The sequence below is a fragment of the Ahaetulla prasina genome, chromosome 1 (genome assembly GCF_028640845.1).
Source record: "Ahaetulla prasina isolate Xishuangbanna chromosome 1, ASM2864084v1, whole genome shotgun sequence".
NCBI classification, from domain to species: Eukaryota; Metazoa; Chordata; class Lepidosauria; order Squamata; family Colubridae; genus Ahaetulla; species Ahaetulla prasina.
The window spans coordinates 301,978,944-301,998,505 of record NC_080539.1 but is presented as its reverse complement, the minus strand read 5'-3'; the positions used below and the strand labels follow the sequence as shown (position 1 = coordinate 301,998,505).

Here is a 19,562-nt window from a genome sequence, read left to right as displayed (position 1 = left end):
CAGTGAGTGTCACTGAAGTATTTCACACATTCTACCCAACCTAGCAGTTCTCTATTTATGAGTCCATAGAAATATGCAGATGGTAAACTTCTTGCAAAAACTTGTACCAAAAATAGCCCCATGCGTACATCTTTATTTCACTGCCCAAAAGAGCTGTATGCACACACCTCCACTGCTCAGGAGAGAGTGACCCTATCCAGTCAGCATCAAAGCTTTGCTCATGATCACCAACTCTGCTTCAGAGTTCCCGTGCATACAGGGAACCAGTAGCTTGTCAGAAGGAGGTTCTAAGAATTCTGATCCCATTGGAATTGCAACAAAGATTTGATTAGGTTGATTGAATTATGGGATCGTGGGAAAGCAGCAACTAACAGAGGAAAGCAAAGTGCCAAATGAAAAAAAGCAGAGGACTCAATCTCTAAATCTCTGTACAAAAGCCTATATACAAAATCGAATATGGGAAGTGGGGTATATATTATTTAAACCTAGCCACAAATGAAAATCAAAGTATTATCGGCTCTCTGCCCTTTATTCCTAAATGCCTGAGTTAGGATTCTAGTCCATACAAGAAGCCCTTTGTTGGTTTATATAGTAAGGACAGAAAACAGTAATGAGCACAGCACAGCATGCTGACATGAAAATAAAATAATAAGATGTGGTTGGATAGAGGAATAGTCAGAGTAGCATTTAGTATTTGTTTAAAATCAAAAATAATAACAAAAATTATACAGAGAGTGCCAGTGGAAGGGAATGGCATTCACAGAAAATCAAAAGCCGATAGAAAATCAAGAGGAAGGCTTCAGGTAAGGCATCACAAGAACAACCGTGAGATTAAACGGAAGGGGATGCTGCCCTTCTTCCCAACGGTTGCTACGGATACGGATTAAATGTTATTAATCCGGATGGTATTTGTGCCCTGCAAATACCTAGAATGGCATTTTGCTACTTCATGTTAAAAGATGGTGGAAGAGCCATAGTTCAGTGATAGAGGGCACCCATGTCAATCCCGGACACCTTAAGATGCTTGACAGCAAGATTGGGAAAATCTATGGACATCTACTAAGAAAAGCAGACTTTCACAAGGCTTCATGACAAATCATGTCACCCAGCTTAGAGCTGCTTCTGCTTCAAATTTCATCTCCCTATCTATCAGAGGATGGCCATTGAACACTGAAGTGGTTTATTCAGATGCCAAACATGGAGCTTTAGGAAGAGGGAAAGACATGTTCTCAATCCTCAGAAGGAGGAAGGGGAACAAGCCTTGGCCCCCCACAAAGAACAGAACATTCATGTCCACACAGCAGCAAGCAGCAGCAGGCAGGAGTCAAGAAGGACTTGAAGAAGCAAGCATGTCCTTCCCGATAGATACCTTCTTCTTTGCCAGCAACAAGTCTTGGTAAGCATTGGAACGGAGGAAACGTGCATAGCTGTCACTCTTCATCAGCTTGTAAATATGTTCCTGTGGGAAAGGAAGAAATGACAGGGTGAGATTTGTTTTTGGATACTGTTCAACAATCTCCAGGCACCTAGGAGGAAAAAAAAGTGAAATATCAAAGCACAAGTGAACAGTTCCCCCCAAATTTCTAAAACATGGTGATAGATGTTCCACAATGGACTATCAGCCAGGTGAAAAGAAACTTTGGCATGGCTTTGTTTCAGGAAGGAAGGAATGATTATTTAGGTAATTGAAGGTTTCTTCCATCTTTCAGGCCAAAGGACTAAATAAAAGCTTTTCTTTTTTTTTTTGCACAATACTGCCTTTCAAATGTTCATTTTTAGTGTTCAGAAATTCTAATGCAGGTTAGACTCATCTTAGGTGAGATTGTAGGATTCTAACCTCTTGCTCTCGACTAGCTGTATTCATACAAGAAATGTGTCCTGGTTACCGAATTAGACCATTTGAGAGGTTGTGTGATTTAAAAAAAAAATTAGGTGCACACATGTGGAGGTGACACATGTGCACACTGAGGTCTGCACAAAACCATATGGGGCTTAGTTAAGGCGTACAAGAAATAGGGATTTGGTTTTGACAGTGAAAATGAAATAATTTTTGCAAGTTATGGCTAAAAGGCAAAAAACTAAAGCAAATAAGTGGATCTGTATACTAGAATAGAATAGAATAGAATTTTTTATTGGCCAAGTGTGATTGGACACACAAGGAATTTGTCTTGGTGCATATGCTCTCAGTGTACATAAAAGAAAAGATACGTTCATCAAGGTACAACATTTACAACACAATTGATGGTCAGTATATCAATATAAATCATAAGGATTGCCAGCAACAAGTTATAGTCATACAGTCATAAGTGGAAAGAGAATGGTGATGGGAACGATGAGAAGATTAATAATAGTGCAGATTTAGTAAATAGTTTGACAGTGTTGATGGAATTATTTATTTAGCAGAGTGATGGCATTCGGGGAAAAACTGTTCTTGTGTCTAGTTGTTCTGGTGTGCAGTGCTCTATAGCGGCGTTTTGAGGGTAGGAGTTGAAACAGTTTATGTCCTGGATGTGAGGGATCTGTAAATATTTTCATGGCCCTCTTCTTGATTCGTGCAGTATACAGGTCCTCAATGGAAGGCAGGTTGGTAGCAATTATTTTTTCTGCAGTTCTGATTATCCTCTGAAGTCTGTGTTTTTCTTGTTGGCTTGCAGAACCTAACTATGTATGTGTATATATATACATATATGTATATGTGTACTTAAGAGGGGGAAATGGAGCAAGAAATGTTAAGGCATGCAAATGCTGATAGAAAAATAAGGCGGGGTATGTGGTTTAGTACTGTATTCAATCGACAAGCTCAGGGTCTTAGCCACTAAGCCACCGCATCCCCTCTAGCATTGGTCTACCATGCTACTATTCATAGTCCTATAACAATACTCATAATATAGGCATCATAATATCCTTAATATACAGTGAATAAATATTTGTTGAAAGAAGTTAAAATGCCTGTCTATAAGAAAATGGGTTTGGCCATTTTTGTTATCTGGAAATGAGATTGAATGAACTGGAATGGAGCATTTACAAAGATTGTAACTGAAATGGATACTGGAAGATTATGGTCTGAATGCAAAAGTTTGGGTCCAGTATAAAAGAAATATGTTGAAGTGGTTTGGTTATATAGACAGAATTAATGGGGACTGTATTGCAAAGCCATTTGAATGAAAAGTAAATGTGTTGAGAGGAAAGAAAAGACTGAATAAGTCATGGTTGGATGGCGCTGAAGAGATACCATCATGAGCCATATAGCATTTGAGATCAGCATTGGTCTAAGGTAAAGGTTCCCCTCACACATATGTGCTAGTCATTCCCAATTCTAGGGGGTGGTGCTCATCTCCGTTTCAAAGTCGAAGAGCCAGCATCGTCCGAAGACGTTTCCGTGGCTGGCATGACTAAACGCCACTCACGCTCTGGTTACGTCTCGGCTGGATTATTGCAATGCTCTCTACATGAGGCTGCCCTTGAGGTGCACCCGGAGGCTGCAGTTAGTCCAGAATGCAGCTGCGCGAGTGGTAATGGGAGCCGCTCGTGGCTCCCATGTAACACCACTGCTCCGTAGTCTGCACTGGCTTCCTGTAGTCTTTCGGGTGCGCTTCAAGATCCTGGTTACCACCTTTAAAGCGCTCCATGGCTTAGGACCTGGGTACTTACGAGACCGCCTGCTGTTACCTTATGCCGCCCATCGACCCGTACGCTCCCACAGAGAGGGCCTTCTCAGGGTGCCTTCCGCCAAACAATGTCGGCTGGCGGCCCCCAGGAGTAGGGCCTTCTCTGTGGGAGCACCGACGCTCTGGAACGAACTCCCCCCTGGCTTACGTCAAGTGCCTGATCTTCGGACCTTTCGTCGTGAGCTAAAAACATATTTATTCATTCAAGCAGGACTGGCATAAATAGTGGATTTTAAATTGGGGTTTTAGTAATATTTTAAATTTTTAAATCTTTTAATTACCGGCCATTTAGTAATAGTTTATTTTAATTTCTTTTAATTGTATATACTCTGTATTTTATTTCGGCTGAGTCCTTTGGGAGAAAGGCGGTATAAAAATTTAATAAAATAAAATAAATAAAATAAATAAAGGTGCACGGAACACAGTTACCTTCCCACCAAAGGTGTTCCCTATTTTTTCTACTTGCATTTTTACATGCTTTCGAACTGCTAGGTTGGCAGAAGCTGGGACAAGTAACAGGGGCTCACCCCTTTACACAACACTAGGGATTCGAACCGCTGAACTGTTGACCTTTCAATCGACAAGCTCAGGGTCTTAGCCACTAAGCCACCGCATCCCCTCTAGCATTGGTCTACCATGCTACTATTCATAGTCCTATAACAATACTCATAATATAGGCATCATAATATACTTAATACAATTTGCACAACTGTTTGACCAATCTCCTACGATATTGCAAGGATAGGCCATCTGGTACTTTAATCTAGATTTATAGATTACAATTTATATGAGTTCCAACTAACATGATGAGAAGGTTGTGATCATGTTATAGCTGAAAAATTGCTCTATGCACATTATTACGTTGAATCTCATTCTAGCTTAGAATAGGCTCAAAGGCAAGTGATTTTGGATGGCATTTTTTGGTCTGAAAAGAGACTCTGCTGGATTTACATTGATGTGATACCAGCAATCTAACCATGCTGGCTCTTTCCCAACCTTTTTCTTTTTCCTACTGCTATAATTTGACATGAACGTAGATGCATTAAGAGAAATTGAAAGGATGGTTAAATGCAGTTGTTCAAGAAGAGTCAGGACAGGCCTTTACAAGATGCTGTAGCCATCCAGCTGTGCCAGATTGATTGATTTTATAACCAACCTTCTGTCTAAAGAGCAATATATAGAGTAATATTTAAATAACCTAATAAGTAGGTTGGCCTAAGAGATAACAGGCAGGCAGTTGCCATGGAAGTTCTATGTACCTAAGACTGAAGCCCTTCTTAACCACAGTCTTCCTAGTTCCAGTCAAAAGTTCTAATCGGTGTTCCAATCTGGCCTCAGCTTTGTTGTTTGGACAAGTTCTCTGACATGTCTCCCCTTGTTCATTAGTGTGCTCGTGCATGTAGAGTCATACGATGAATAGCTACATGCACCGACCTATATATTAATTATGTGTACATCTGGGAAGTGGTAAACAGCAACTCTCTTAAACAGATTTTAAAATGGATTTATTCTACGTTGCTTACCACTTTATTAAGCTTGGCATGTTAATGAAGAAAAGGCCTAGAAGGAAATCAACAAATGACTTGGAGACAGTTTCAGAGTGCAAAGTTTCAGGGACGCTTTTTTAGACAAAATGTTGACGCAAGTATGGCAGTAATGGTTTTCACATGAATACAGTTTTAGGGGGGTAGCAGCAATCTTCTTTGGAACCCACTGAGAAGGACAGCCAGCTGTCCCTGGCTCAGCATTGCTTCTTTTCCTGGACCTGATGGATCTGCTGTCTCCAATTTGAATGGCTCGCTCTATCTATCTATCTATCTATCTATCTATCTATCTATCTATCTATCTATCTATCTATCTATCTATCTATCTACAACTACGGTAGTACTGAGCCATTGCTCCTAAGGTTATACAGGGTTAGCTTCTTATAGGGCTCTAGTCACAATATTTTTGTCAACTGTTAATCTTTTAACAGTTTAACATAACCTTTTAAAAATATGTTTAATGACATATCGTTTAATCTATACAATTTTTACAAAATTTAAAAAAAAGTCCTAAAAAGACCTTAGTTTTGATGGCCATTTTTTAACCAGCAAAACTACTGAGAGAAGACAGGCATGACCATGAATAACAAAAAGGCACTGCAAATATTGATTTTTGAGTCACAAAGAAATTGTAGCATGTAGGCAAATTTGCAAATATAGAACCCACAAATTATAAAGATTGTCTATATTTGGAGACCTAGTTCAATCTGTCTATCTATCATGTTGAGCTATTTCTGTATCTCAAAATTGTCACATGTGTGCAATTCTTACTATGTTCAGCCAAGGGGCCACCGAGAACCACATCCAGTACTGGCTAGGCAGATGCCTCTAGAAAAAATTCAGCTGAGCTTAATGCAACTGGTCTCCTTTTCATGATTTCCTCCCAACATTTTCTCATTCAACTTCTGTGGGTCATGAACGTATTTTCTCCAACCCTTTTAAAAAGACACTGACATACAAATACACATTAAAACACCTGCAGAAAATAATAGGTTGAATCCACACTAAAAGCATATGGTTTTTATCCAATTAAAATATGTTTAAAACTAAAAAGCAGATTTTAAAATATAGCTATCAAATGCTGACAGATGTTAACAAAATATTAATTACTGCAGGGGAAAACAGCATCCCATCCCTTTCTTCCTCTTCCAGCCTTTTGCTCTGTTCCACAGATGATTAAGCCTTGAATATGAACATGAATGAAACAAAAGAGATTTTCTTGTCCTTCCTTTTTGCTTTTGCTCAATAGGCATATCACAGAGTGGAGTCCTTGCTCTCAGAGCTTGATTGTCGGCAAGCTTGCAAGCAAACAACCTCACTCAGTGAGCACGAAGGACTACTCAGTTCAACTCAGAGCCACGGACATTCTCTTCTGTTGGACATCACAGAGTCCTGAACTACATAAAGACACTCTCAAAGCAGTGAAAGTGTTTGAACCAGGGGTGTCGAACTGGCGGCCTGCGGGCCAGATGCGTTACTTGTAGGCCACACCCATCCCAGCTCCGTGAAGGGAAAAAACATCGGGAGTTTGACACCCATGGACTCTAATCCAATGGTTCAATAGGTTCGAAGGTTATGGGGGAGCATTGCATTCCTACTTGTGAGGGTGGTTCCATTTGCACGGTAAGTGGGAGGGGCAGATATGGTGGAAGTGAGGGGTCGTATCGATCTCTGGGGGCGCGTGCTCGATGTTTGAAGGCGATCGCACGCCCCGACCCCTTAGACTTCTCCCCTTCCCCGGGTGGCCAAGACCCTCAGAGCTTGGGCCTTCGGTTGATGTTGTGCAATGCACGGTCCGTGGTTAACAAGCCCGCTCTAATCTGTGATCTTATACAGGGGGGATCCGCGGACCTTATGGGCGTTACGGAAACCTGTTTAAATGTGCCCACCGGGTTTCCGAGCATTCCATCAACTGAAGACCCAAGGTAGGGGTGGGGGGGTGGCGGTTGTTATTAAGGAGAGTCTAGAGCCGAGGGAGACCACTGTACCTCAGATTGCCGGTTGTGAATCCCTCTTTGTGAAGTGGGGTCATAGGGGTCAGATGGGGTTGTTGGTCACGTACCTGGCTCCTTGCTGCATGACAACATCCCTGCCCGAGCTGCTGGAGGTGCTTGTTGGGGTGGCGGTTGAGACCCCCAGACTTATGGTCATGGGGGACTTTAACTTGCCATCGACCAGCACGTCATCGACGACAGCTCGGGAGTTCATGGCCTCCATGACGGCCTTGGACCTGACACAAGTAGTTGATGGCCCTACTCACATTGGTGGTGGCACACTGGATTTGATTTTCATCTCTGGACAGTGGTTGAAGGATCTGGACTTGAGAGATCTAGTCATTGAAACTTTGTCATGGTCAGATCACTCTCTCCTTCGTCTGGACTTTCGGACCGCCACTCAACACCGCAGGGAGATGGGACCAATACGTTGGTTCCGTCCCAGGCGCCTGATGGACCCAGAGAGGTTCCTGACAGATTGGGCCGTTCCCTGAGGGTCTGGCTCACGGCACGGCTGAAGAACTAGTCGCGGCTTGGGAACTGGCCGCGGCTGGGGCTCTAGACCGTGTCGTGCCTTTGTGGCCTCTGACCCGGCGTAGGTCTCAACCAGCTCCTTGGTTCTCCGAGGAGCTGAGGGAGATGAAACGCCGGAGAAGACAGCTAGAGAGTTCCTGGAGGTCCAGCCGTTCGGAGGCTGATCGGACACTAGTTAGGTCATATAGTAGGACCTACCTAGTGGCATTGAGGGAAGTGAGACGTTGTTACGTCTCCTCCCTCATTGCGTCAGCAGATAACCGCCCGGCCGCCCTGTTTTGGGTGACCCGCTCTCTTCTTCAACAGGGGGAGTGGGATGACCCATTACAGGGATGTGCCGAGGAGTTTAGTGGTTATCTATACGATAAAATCGTTCAGCTTCGGAATGAGTTGGATCAAAATTGGGTAGATCCAGGTGAGAGGTCGGAGACTCGTCTTGTTGAGATTGTTTGGGATGAATTTGACACTGTGGCTCCCGAGGACATGGACAGGTTGTTGGGGAGGTTGAATGCCACCACATGTTTACTGGACCCGTGCCGCTCCTGGCTGGTACTGGCCACGCAGGAGGTGACATGAGGCTGGCTCCAGGGGATTACTAACGCTTCGTTGTTGGAGGGGGTCTTTCCTGCTGCCTTAAAAGAGGCGGTGGTGAGACTCCTCCTCAAGAAGACTTCCCTGGACCCAGCTGTTTTAGGTAATTATTGTCCAGTCTCCAACCTTCGCTTTGTGGCAAAGGTTGTAGAGAGTGTGGTGGCACGTCAATTACCCCAATACCTGGATGAAACTGTCTATCTAGACCCGTTCCAGTCCGGCTTTTGGCCCGGATACAGTACGGAGACGGCTTTGGTCGCGTTGGTGGATGATTTCTGGAGGGCCAGGGATAGGGGTTATTCCTCTGCCCTGGTCCTATTAGGTCCTCTGCCCTGGTCCTCAGCGGCTTTTGATACCATCGACCATAGTATCCTGCTGCACCGGCTGGAGTGTTTGGGAGTGGGAAGCACCGTTTATTGGTGGTTCTCCTCCTATCTCTCTGACTGGTCGCAGACGGTGTTGGCAGGGGGGCAGAGATCGACCCCGAGGCGCCTCACTTGTGGGGTGCCGGAGGGGTCGATTCTCTCGCCTCTCCTGTTCAACATCTATATGAAGCCGTTGGGTGAGATCATCAGTGGTTTTGGGGTGAGGTACCAACTGTACGCTGATGATACGCAGCTGTATTTTTCCACCCCAGGCCACCCCAACGAAGCTATCAAGGTACTGTCCCGGTGTCTGGAAGCCGTACGGGTCTGGATGGGGAGAAACAGGCTCAAGCTCAATCCCTCCAAGACGGAGTGGCTGTGGATGCCGGCACCCCGGTACAGTCAGCTGCAGCTGCGTCTGACTGTTGGGGGCGAGGCCCCGATGGAAAGGGTGCACAACCTGGCCTTTCTCCTGGATGGGCGGTTGTCTTTCGAAGACCATCTGACGACCGTATCCATGAGAGCTTTTTATCAGGTTTCCCTGATTCGCCAGTTGCATCCCTTCCTTGACTGGGATGCCCTATGCACAGTCACTCATGCTCTTGTTACCTCTCGCTTGGATTACTGCAATGCTCTCTACATGGGGCTCCCCTTGAAGAGCACCCGGAGGCTCCAGTTGGTTCAGAATGCAGCAGAATGCATGGGAGCCACTCGTTGCTCCCATGTGACACCACTCCTGCGCAGGCTGCACTGGCTACCTGTGGTCTTCTGGGTGCACTTCAAGGTGCTGGTTACTACTTTTAAAGTGCTCCATGGCTTAGGATCGGGTTACTTACGGGACCGCCTACTGCTACTGATTGCCTCTCACCGACCCGTGTGCTCTCACAGAGAGGGACTCCTCAGGGTGCCATCCGCCAAACAATGTCGGCTGGTGGCCCCCAGGAGTAGGGCCTCCTCTGTGGGGGCTCCCACCCTCTGGAATGAACTTCCCCCAGGACTTCGCCAACTTCCGGACCTTCGAACCTTTCGCCGCGAGCTGAAGACATATTTATTCATCCGTGCAGGACTGGCATAGGAGTTTAGATTTTATCTGGTTTTAATTTTAGTGGGTTTTATTCTTTTAAAGATATTTTAACTTGGGCCAAATTGAATAAGTTTTTTAAATAGTATTTTATTCTGTATTTATTATGTTTGTTCTGTTTTTATTTGGCTGTAAACCGCCCTGAGTCCTTCGGGAGAAGGGCGGTATAAAAATTTGATTAAATAAATAAATAAATAAATAAATAAATAAATAAATAAATAAATAATCTATCCAAGCCTTCCAGTAAATCAGGCGCTACCAAGTTATTTGTATTTATTTGTCAAGCATATATTTTATGACAGATACAAGTGTAAACATAATTATAAATACATGAAAAGGATACGAATAAAAGAAAACATTAGGACAGGGACAGTAGGCACGCTGGTGCGCTTATGCACGCCCCTTACGGACCTCTTAGGAATGGGGTGAGGTGTACAGTAGAAAGTCTAAAGTTAAAGTTTTGGGGATTTGGAGAAGAAACTACACAGTTAGGTAGTACATTCCAGGTGTTGACAACTCTGTTACTGAAGTGGTATTTTCTGCAGTCTGGTTTGGATCGGTTTACCATGAGTTTGTATCTATTGTGTGCTCTTGTATTGTTTTGGTTGAAGCTGAAGTATTCATTGGCTGGTAGGATATTGCTTCCAATGAAAATTGTAACCTCTCCTGCATCTCCCCACCCCCAACCTGAAGCGTGTAGGATGAAAACAAAATGTCTGGATTTCCTTTGTGCATCAAAGGTCCTAAGTAGAAGGTCATAAGTCTAGACAAGGCAACATTAGAAAGAAGGCAATGAACTGGCATGGGTTTTTATAGCATGACAAAGATAAAGTTATTGTGGATTTTAAAAATCACTAAGTGAAGAAGTGCCATATTGAGAATATGAAGTAAGTACAAATAGAGGCTGTGCCTGAAGATACTTTTATTGACCTCAGCACAGGGAAGCATTTTATAGAAGAGAGACAGCAGAGAGAAACTTTATGAAGTTTTATAAATGCAGTATGAATCAGAAATTAAGAACATAGCTTGGGTCTCATGGTTTTCATATGCACAGTTAAAAGAAAGAAAGGTTCAATATGGATAAAAGGAAAGATGGAATTGAGAAAAAAACAATATACAGGTTGAAATGGAATTATGTACAAATGATGAGCATGTAATAGCAAAAATATATAAATTTAAGATTTGAAATAGAAGATGATGAAGACTGCATGACAAAAAGAGCTGCTAATTTTGAATATTTCGCAGATGACACAACAGTGATTGGTCTCATTCGAGACAATGACGAATCCGCATATAGACAAGAGGTCGAATGACTAGCCTTGTGGTGCAACCAAAACAATCTGGAACTGAACACACTCAAAACCGTAGAAATGGTGGTAAACTTTAGGAGAAACCCTTCCATACTTCCACCTCTCACAATACTTGACAACACAGTATCAACAGTAGAAACCTTCAAATTTCTAGGTTCTATCATATCGCAAGATCTCAAATGGACAGCTAACATCAAAAACATCATTAAAAAAGGACAACAAAGAATGTTCTTTCTGCGCCAACTCAGTAAGCTCAAACTGCCCAAGGAGCTGCTGATCCAGTTCTACAGAGGAATTATTGAGTCTGTCATTTGCACCTCTATAACTGTCTGGTTCGGTTCTGCAACCCAACAAGAAAAACACAGAGGATAATTAGAACTGCAGAAAAAATAATTGCTACCAACCTGCCTTCCATTGAGGACCTGTATACTGCACGAATCAAGAAGAGGGCCGTGAAAATATTTGCAGATCCCTCGCATCCTGGACATAAACTGTTCAACTCCTACCCTCAAAACGACGCTATAGAGCACTGCACACCAGAACAACTAGACACAAGAACAGTTTTTTCCCGAAGGCCATCACTCTGCTAAATAAATAATTCCTAAACTGTCAGATTATTTACTGAATCTGCACTACTATTAATCGTTTCATAGTTCCCATCACCAAACTCTTTCCACTTATGACTGTATGACTATAACTTGTTGCTGGCAATCCTTATGATTTATATTGATATATTGACCATCAATTGTGTTGTAATGTTGTACCTTGATGAACATATCTTTTCTTTTATGTACACTGAGAGCATATGCACCAAGACAAATTCCTTGTGTGTCCAATCACACTTGGCCAATAAAAAATTCTATTCTATATAACATAGACAGGAACATTTGGAGACAATATGGGTAATTGGTGTTAAATTCATTTTGTGTCATTTAAGAGTAAATTTTCTATAGACAATTAGTATGTGACACCAGGAAAATCATTTAAAAAAGTATAAAAATACTTCAAACCAGGCATAAAAATGTGAAAAGCATAAGGGGACATTTTTTTTTCATGGATGGTGAATTAGTGAGAAAGCTAAGAAATTTTGGATTCAAATTCACATAATGATGAATTTAGGATTTAGGACTTGAAGGATGAATATTGCTAAGCAATCAGAACTTTTTATTGGAACCTATGGTTAATGAATTAGAAAAGATTTATGGTAAAATTGATACTATAAATTGTAACTGCAGAAAGATTATTATATGCACCACAATGGAAGAATAATGAAATTCTCATAAGAGAAGAATGGATTACGAAAATGTCCAAATTTGCTGAAATGGCAAAACTGACCTGGTCAGAAAAGAAACAAAAAATTTTAAAAAAATATTGGAAGCCTTATATGGACTTTTGTTGAAAGAAGGATTTGAAGACTAAGAAAGATGCTGATTAAATGAAGGGGTGAAAGGACTTTTCAAATATTTAAGAAGAAGGAGGGACAACAACACCACAATTGTCTGTTAAGAAGAAGATCGGAAGTAATCTATATTTCTTAACTCTGATTTATTTTTCTTCTCTTGCACTTTTCAGATTTTTTTCCCCTTTCCTTTTTTGTTTGTTATTACATGAAAAAATTCAATAATTACATTTTTTAAAAGAAATGAGGGCAACACAGTTTTGCATAAAAATGGCTTGTGTTGAGTTATACAAAAAGCTAAAAAAAATGACCTGATAGTTCTCAGCTTAGCACCATAAAGGGGTCTGGAATTGAGCGAGATGTCATGTGACCACTTCACTTCCAGCTCATCTGGCTCCCCACATTTCTTTGGGAGGCCTCCATTGATTACAGGGCCCAACCGTTGTATGCAGATCATCACCCATCTCCTTCCACTTATGACTGTATGACTGTAACTTGGTTGCTTGTATCCTTATGATTTATATTGATATTGATTGGTTCCTGATTGCTTATTTGTACCCTAGGACTATCATTAAGTGTTGTACCTTAGAATTCTTGATGATCTTTTCTTTTATGTACACTGAGAGCATATGCACCAAAGACAAATTCCTTGTGTGTCCAATCATACTTGGCCAATAAAAAATTCTATTCTATTCTATTCTATTCTATTCTATTCTATTCTATTCTATTCTATTCTATTCTATTCTATTCTATTCTATTCTATTCAGTAAAGTGGGGTGCATTGGGAGTGGGAGAGGTCAGGTATAGGCAACAGGGCCCACTAACATGTCAAAATCTGCCATGGGTCGGGAGAATTTGTGCTGCTCCATGGCTGACCCAGTGTATGGAAATTGCCACAGGCAATAGATCTGAGTGTCTCTCCATCCCACCATTCTTGGGGAGGCTTCCCTTGATTACAGGGACCAAAAGTGAGCATAAATTGCTCCACTTACCCTCACATTTTTCTATAGCTGCCAACAGTCATGCCCAACCAATGCACATCACGGCTTTCTACGGAGAGTGGATGTCTTGTGCCATTCTGCAGGCATGTGCTTTTCCAAACTGCACCCTAATTTCCAAACAACTGCACTCTTTAGCTTTCCATGCTCCCTAGTCTAAAAAGGCTAGTGAACTTGATCATTCAGGAGGCTAGGAAAAAAAATATACTATTCCTAGCCTACAGACGATTGTGCTCACTAGCTTTCTATGATTGCCTCCTCGCACAATGATGTTTCATAAGTTGTAGAATCTATGCTATTTTTTTTTCCCGACCGTATGGTTAGCATCACAAAATGACTTCATTTGTAAGCAGTGCTGTTGGAGAGCAAAAGAAAAGTGATAATGCAACAATAAGAAAAGTGGTATGTTCAAGCTTACTTAAGATATAACACCTTCTGCATACAATACAAGCCACGTCTTTAGGAAAAAAAATGAGAAACACACTCGGCAAAATTCTTGGAACAAAAGGAATACATAGGTTTGCACCATCAATTTCACTAAGACTTAAATAGGAATAGGGGAGATAATACAAAAGCTGAACCTATAATGATAGGGTAACTACTTCAAGTCAGTGTAGGTGTAAGAAGAAGTCCAGTTTCCCTCTCCTACAGCAAGCTGCAATGATGATCCTGGCTAGGTTACAGAAGGGCACTTAGTCAACAGTCCAGCATCTTGGAAATTCTAGACTCTGGATTCTGGAAACAGTTGGATCTTTTAAAATAAGACAACATTATCTCTGCCTGCTGTATTGGGTAGTCAATGGAGCCTAGCAAAGCAACAATAAAAGCATCCCTCATTTTTCTTTTCTGTGCAAGTATGGGCTTTCCTCCTCCTTTCCCCTCTTAGATAATAGATAGGCGAATTCTCATTCAACCTTAGATGATGGATGAGAAGGCACTAGCCTAACTGCTCCCAGGACAATTTTCACTTTTCTTTTCTTTTCTTTTTCTTTTTTTTTGTTATCTTTTTGTCAGTCCAAACAAGAACCTGAAACTTCTGGCAAGCCAGGAAGAACCCTGGTAGTCGTGGACTCGTAGCCGTTGTGCTTGCAGGTGGCGCTTGACGGACGGCAGCGACTTCGCCAAAGTGTCCCAGGACATGATGGTGATCGCTGATCCCGTGTCTACTTCAAGCCGGCACCGTACTCTCTATTTTTGGCTTGGTGAAGATCTTCTTCTCCACTTGGAGGCGCGCCTATGACCACAGTTGTTTGGTTGAATCGCGCTTTTTGTTTGAGCCAATCGCGGGTCGCCTTGCCGATTCCGCGCCTGATTGGCCGATTTGAATTTTCGGCGGAAGGTTGGGCCGCTCGACAAACTTGAGCTAGGTGCCCTTTCTTCCCACACCGCCGACATGTCGGCGTCCTTAAACTTGCAGCGTTGGCGCTGGTGTTGACCGCAGCTTCCGCATTCGTCTCGGTCCCCTTTGTCGCGTTTCTCGTGCGGCAGACCCTTCCTCATCTTCACCGCCGGATTCGGTCTGAACCTCCTCCTGGTGCACCGGAGTTGCCTTCGCCGCCTTTTGTGGGACCGGCTTCTGCAGTGTCTCTGCCGCTTGGGAGGACATTTCATGTGCTCTGGCTTCGCCCAGAGCGTGGCCAGCGTTAGGTTGCTCTTTGCTAGCAGCCGCCGCAAACGGATGTCTTTGACCTCGGATGAGTTGCTCGAGGAGCACCTCGCCCAGGTCACGGTATCCGCAGTCCTTGGACGCTTCTTAGGGCGCCATGTAGTCACCGATGGATTCGCCTCCATCTGCCTTCGCCTCCGAATTCAAACCGCCGCACGTATTTGGACGGCGTTGGTGCAGTGGTTTTTAGTAAAGTCTGTAGAGTTGGCCACGACACCGACTGCAACGGGCGTTGGCTCTGCCAGGGCTTCCGCGATATCAATGACCTCCGGACCACAGTGGCTTAAGAAATAAGCCCTTTTCGGTTATCTGGAACTCCTTGCAGTTCGTTGGCTTCTAGAAAGCTTTCGAAACGGGTCATATACGTCCCCCATTTCTCTTTAGCCGGGTCAAACGGTGCGGGCGGAGTGTAACTGGCCATCTCCGCTTTTCTGCCCTGGGTTTGCTGGGTTCGGGTCTATCGTGCTTCAGCTCGGTTCTGGTTCTCCTTAGCCTCGATATCCCATCCTCGTCGCCAATGTTATGTTCTGGAAGTAACGAGGCTGGAGACCAGGGTAGTGACAACAGCTCTTTAATATAGGGTGAACCCAGCAACAGGCTGGGGGAAAAACCTCTCCTTTTATACAGTTCTACTGGAGGCTTCGTCCAATCAGCAACGTGCTGATTTCCCGCTCAAATATTTAAAGGTACAAACATAAATACATAACAGGTGGAGTATGACATAGTTCCAGAACCATCTGGCATTGGGAGCAGAGGTCAATTAAACAGGAAGTCACTTGACCCAATGAAAGCAGGGGAGGATCAATTGCCAACTACCAGCAGCGATGAAAGGCAACAGATCCCCTCTGAAGAGGAACAGCTGCCCCTCCTACCTGATCTGTGGATGCAGAGAGTAGAGCGGAAGAAAGGATAGAGGAGGTCTGTGAGGCTCCTCATGAGGAAGCAGTCCCAGCCCTCCTCACAACAAACGTCTGGCTTGGAGTGATTTAGCCATATGCTGGGGGATTGCCGGGAACAACAGTTTGCTTCTCTGGCTCTCATGGACTTCTGACCATGTTTTGGCTTTGTGGACTTTGAACCTTGTTTGTGAACTTTGGAATTCCTCCTCGTCTTATAGATCAGGTCTGATTTGTGGGACTGGTTTGCATTGAATGTAGATGGTTGCCTTGGGGGAAAATTGAGGTGAAATTTTACTGGCACGGTTGGAGAGCCACCTATTGCAGTAGCTGGGCATTAAACAGACTTTGTTGATACCTACACCTGCCAATGGGTCAGAAGAACTCTTCAAAATTTATCAGGTTGCCTATCCTGATTGCTCCTTCATACACCTTTGGCACCCATATAGCAGAAATTGTGGCTCTGTATCACATCTATGTATGCACCTGAGAAGTTGATTCCATGATTCAGTTTCTGCAAAATATAGGATAGTTCCAGTAACTGTGGCCCTCACCTCACATGATACTAAATACACATCAGAATTTATAATACTAGCATTTTTTGAAGGAAACGGCAGGATGAAAGAGTTCCTTGCAGGAAAACTCAAAGGTAGCAGGGAAGATATCGCCTAGAACCTTCTCCAGCACTGCCTATCCATCTTTCTCCAACAGTTCAGAGCTGTGGTGGCATAGAGGCCAGAGTGCAGTATTGTAGGCTAACTCTGCCACTGCCGGCAGTTTGATCCTGACTGGCTCAAGGTTGACTCAGCCTTCCATCCTTCCGAGTTGATAAAATGAGGACCCAGACTGTTGGAGGCAATATGCTGACTCTGTAAACTGCTTAAAGAGGGCTGTAAAGCACTAGGAACCAATATATAAGCCTAAATTCTATTGCTATTTCTGGAGGAGGAGTTAACCAGGGAAGAACGCAGCGGCAGCAGTTGCAAATATTTCTTCTCAAGTGCATTCTCTCTGGGCACTGCGGTGAATCTGGCCGCAGATGTTGCCAAGAGAGTGTGCGAGCAACTGTGTCCATTCATTTGTTCTGTTGAACTGGATGACGTAGCCCAGTGATTCCCAAACTGTGAGCCGCGGCTCCCCAGGGAGCCGCGCCACCGCCACAAGGGAGCCGCGAAGAAGCAGCGTCCGCTCCACACGCGGTGCCGCGAGATCCCAGATGCACAAAGCCAGACACGGCCGCAGCGACCGGGACTCGCACACCGCAACTCGGGACAACTCCAAAAGCCAAGGGACCCCCGCGCAGCCGCACCCACACCCCCCGCGGGGCAGGCCACAGCAGGCAGGAAGACGGCAGACGCCGACGACGGACCAAAGGAGAAGCGCGAGCTCCGGCCCCGCCTGCCCGCCTGAACCACAGCGCCCGCCCAGACCCGCCGCCTGACGAAGCAACGGCGCACCTCCCCTCCAGTCTGCCCGCGACGCCACTGGCCTCCCAGACCACCCGACACGCTGCCCAACACGGCCGCGGCCACCACGCTCGACGGCATCGGGAAAGAGGGGCTGCGCAGAAAATAGCAAAACCACCCCGTTAGTTCCTCCCAGGTGAGCCAGGCTGGAGGCGAGAACAGCCACCTCCTCCACAAGGCGGAGACCCGAGGGAACAAGGGGATCGCGAGAGGCCAAACTCCGAGACCGAAGCAGGGACCCCCACGCCTGGGAAAGTTCCACAGAGGCCGCTCCCATCAAAGGAGACGGCGCGTCCATCAGCAAAACATGAGTATGCCAAACACTTTGTAGAAACAGACTTTTTGATTAAACTCACATACCTATGTGATATCTTTGAAAAGTTGAATGTGTTGAATCTCTCTTTACAAGGAGGCAATATGCACATTTTAAAGTTAACAGAAAAGATTTCAGCTTTCAGAAAAAAATTCAGAAAAAAAGACAAAAATTAAAAAAAAAATCGGATGTACCTATTAAGGGAGCCGCGGAAAAAATCCGAAGTGTTATGGGAGCCGCAAACCGAAAAAGATTGGGAACCTCTGACGTAGCCTTTTCATCCTCCCACTCACTCATCTGAGATCTCCCTCCAGGTGCCACAGTAATGGTGATTCTATCCAATTAATCTAATAGCCTCCACCATGCCATCCAGGAAAAAAAAGGGAGTGGGTAAGAGAGGCAGCAATTGCTCCACCACATTTTCATGATTACTCAGCCTTTCTCTTCTCCTGGCAGCCAAAACTGAGCAAGTGATTGCAAAGAGTCTCTGTAAATTGCTCACCTGCCTACTCCAATTGCTACCTGCTTGCTTCAATCACTGATTTCCTCACTTGGACCAGTGCAGCAGGAAAGATTGGTGGGCATTGAGCAGGAAAAAGAGGAGGAACCAAAGGAAGTGGTGGCTTAAGTAGAGGCTCACCTTGAAAAAAACCATCCACGAACAATGAAACATTTTTTATGTATCTTGTTGGAAGATTTTGGCTTACTCTATTTAGAGTCTTGGATAATCTTATCTTCCTTAGTTTATCTATACTTTCTTTTTGTAATGTTGCCCACTTTATACCACAGGAATGTGGGCTGCATGTGTACATGCCCGCACATGTAAACTCAGGTCACAATTTGAGTCAGAGGATGTTAGGTTTTACCCTTGATATCTGCTCTCATTGTAAATGTTCATATTCAGGAAATACAACATTTGGTAGTTTCAGCTGAGCCCCAAATTATTCTCTGCTGTTTTGAAGTGCAGAACACAGAATCATTTGTTTAAGTTATAGAAAGGCAGTGTCTATCTGAAAGTGTGAAAAACTTCCTAACAATAAAAATCAGTACATCAAAGGAACCAGTGATTGCTAAACAAGCATGTCAAAGATGTTTAATTTGGACTTCTGTACTTAGCTGGGGCTTGATGGCCTTCTAAGACTTTGCAACTCTGTCTCTCTCTCAAATATAAGGTGTAGAGAAGGGTATCAGTGGGGTGCAAGCCCATAAAAGCCTTTTATGTTCATAATAACCTTGTAGATTCTCTAAGGCGGGGGTCCCCAACATGTGGACTTCAGCCCACTACCGGCAGGGGTAGGATTCAGCCAGTTCAGACCGGTTTGGGCAAACCAGTAGTTAAAATTCTATGCAGTTCGGCAAACCAGCTAATCCCACCACTGGCTGGCCCCACCCCGATTCTTACAGCCACTCCTTTTCTCGCCTTATCTGCTTTGGCTGCTTGCTTGCCATGCTCATTTTTTGGGCCGATTTCCCCCATAGGCCCCACCTTGCCTTTGCCTACCCCTGCCGAGAGCTCCAGGCTGGGCAGCAGATCAGCTTTCCTGGCTGGACGCACCCCTCAATCCCCGCCTGCCCTTCCCTTTCTGCTGCAGCTGGTGGCAGAGAGGAAGATGAAGTTGATCTGCTGCTGCTTGGTCTCCTCACCCTGTTCACATTTTGCCCCCGCCCAGACTCGCCTGCCGCGGCTGCCAGCAGAGGGGGATGGAATGCAAGATTGTGCTGCCTGGATCGCTCCTC

At 44.3% G+C, this 19,562-nt stretch overlaps 1 protein-coding gene across 2 annotated transcripts in view; it reads right to left on the bottom strand.

Moving 5' to 3' along the window:
* The window catches only part of RGS6 (regulator of G protein signaling 6), a 307,970-nt gene that overhangs the window by 26,115 nt on the left and 262,293 nt on the right, over nucleotides 1-19,562 (bottom strand). For both annotated transcript variants that reach the window (XR_009152572.1, XM_058161946.1), the window contains exon 16: nucleotides 1,370-1,459. Coding sequence is in view for 1 of the 2 variants with exons in the window: in XM_058161946.1 (XP_058017929.1) it covers nucleotides 1,370-1,459 (90 nt within the window). In the remaining variant the exon portion in view is untranslated. The remainder of the gene's footprint in view (nucleotides 1-1,369; nucleotides 1,460-19,562) is intronic.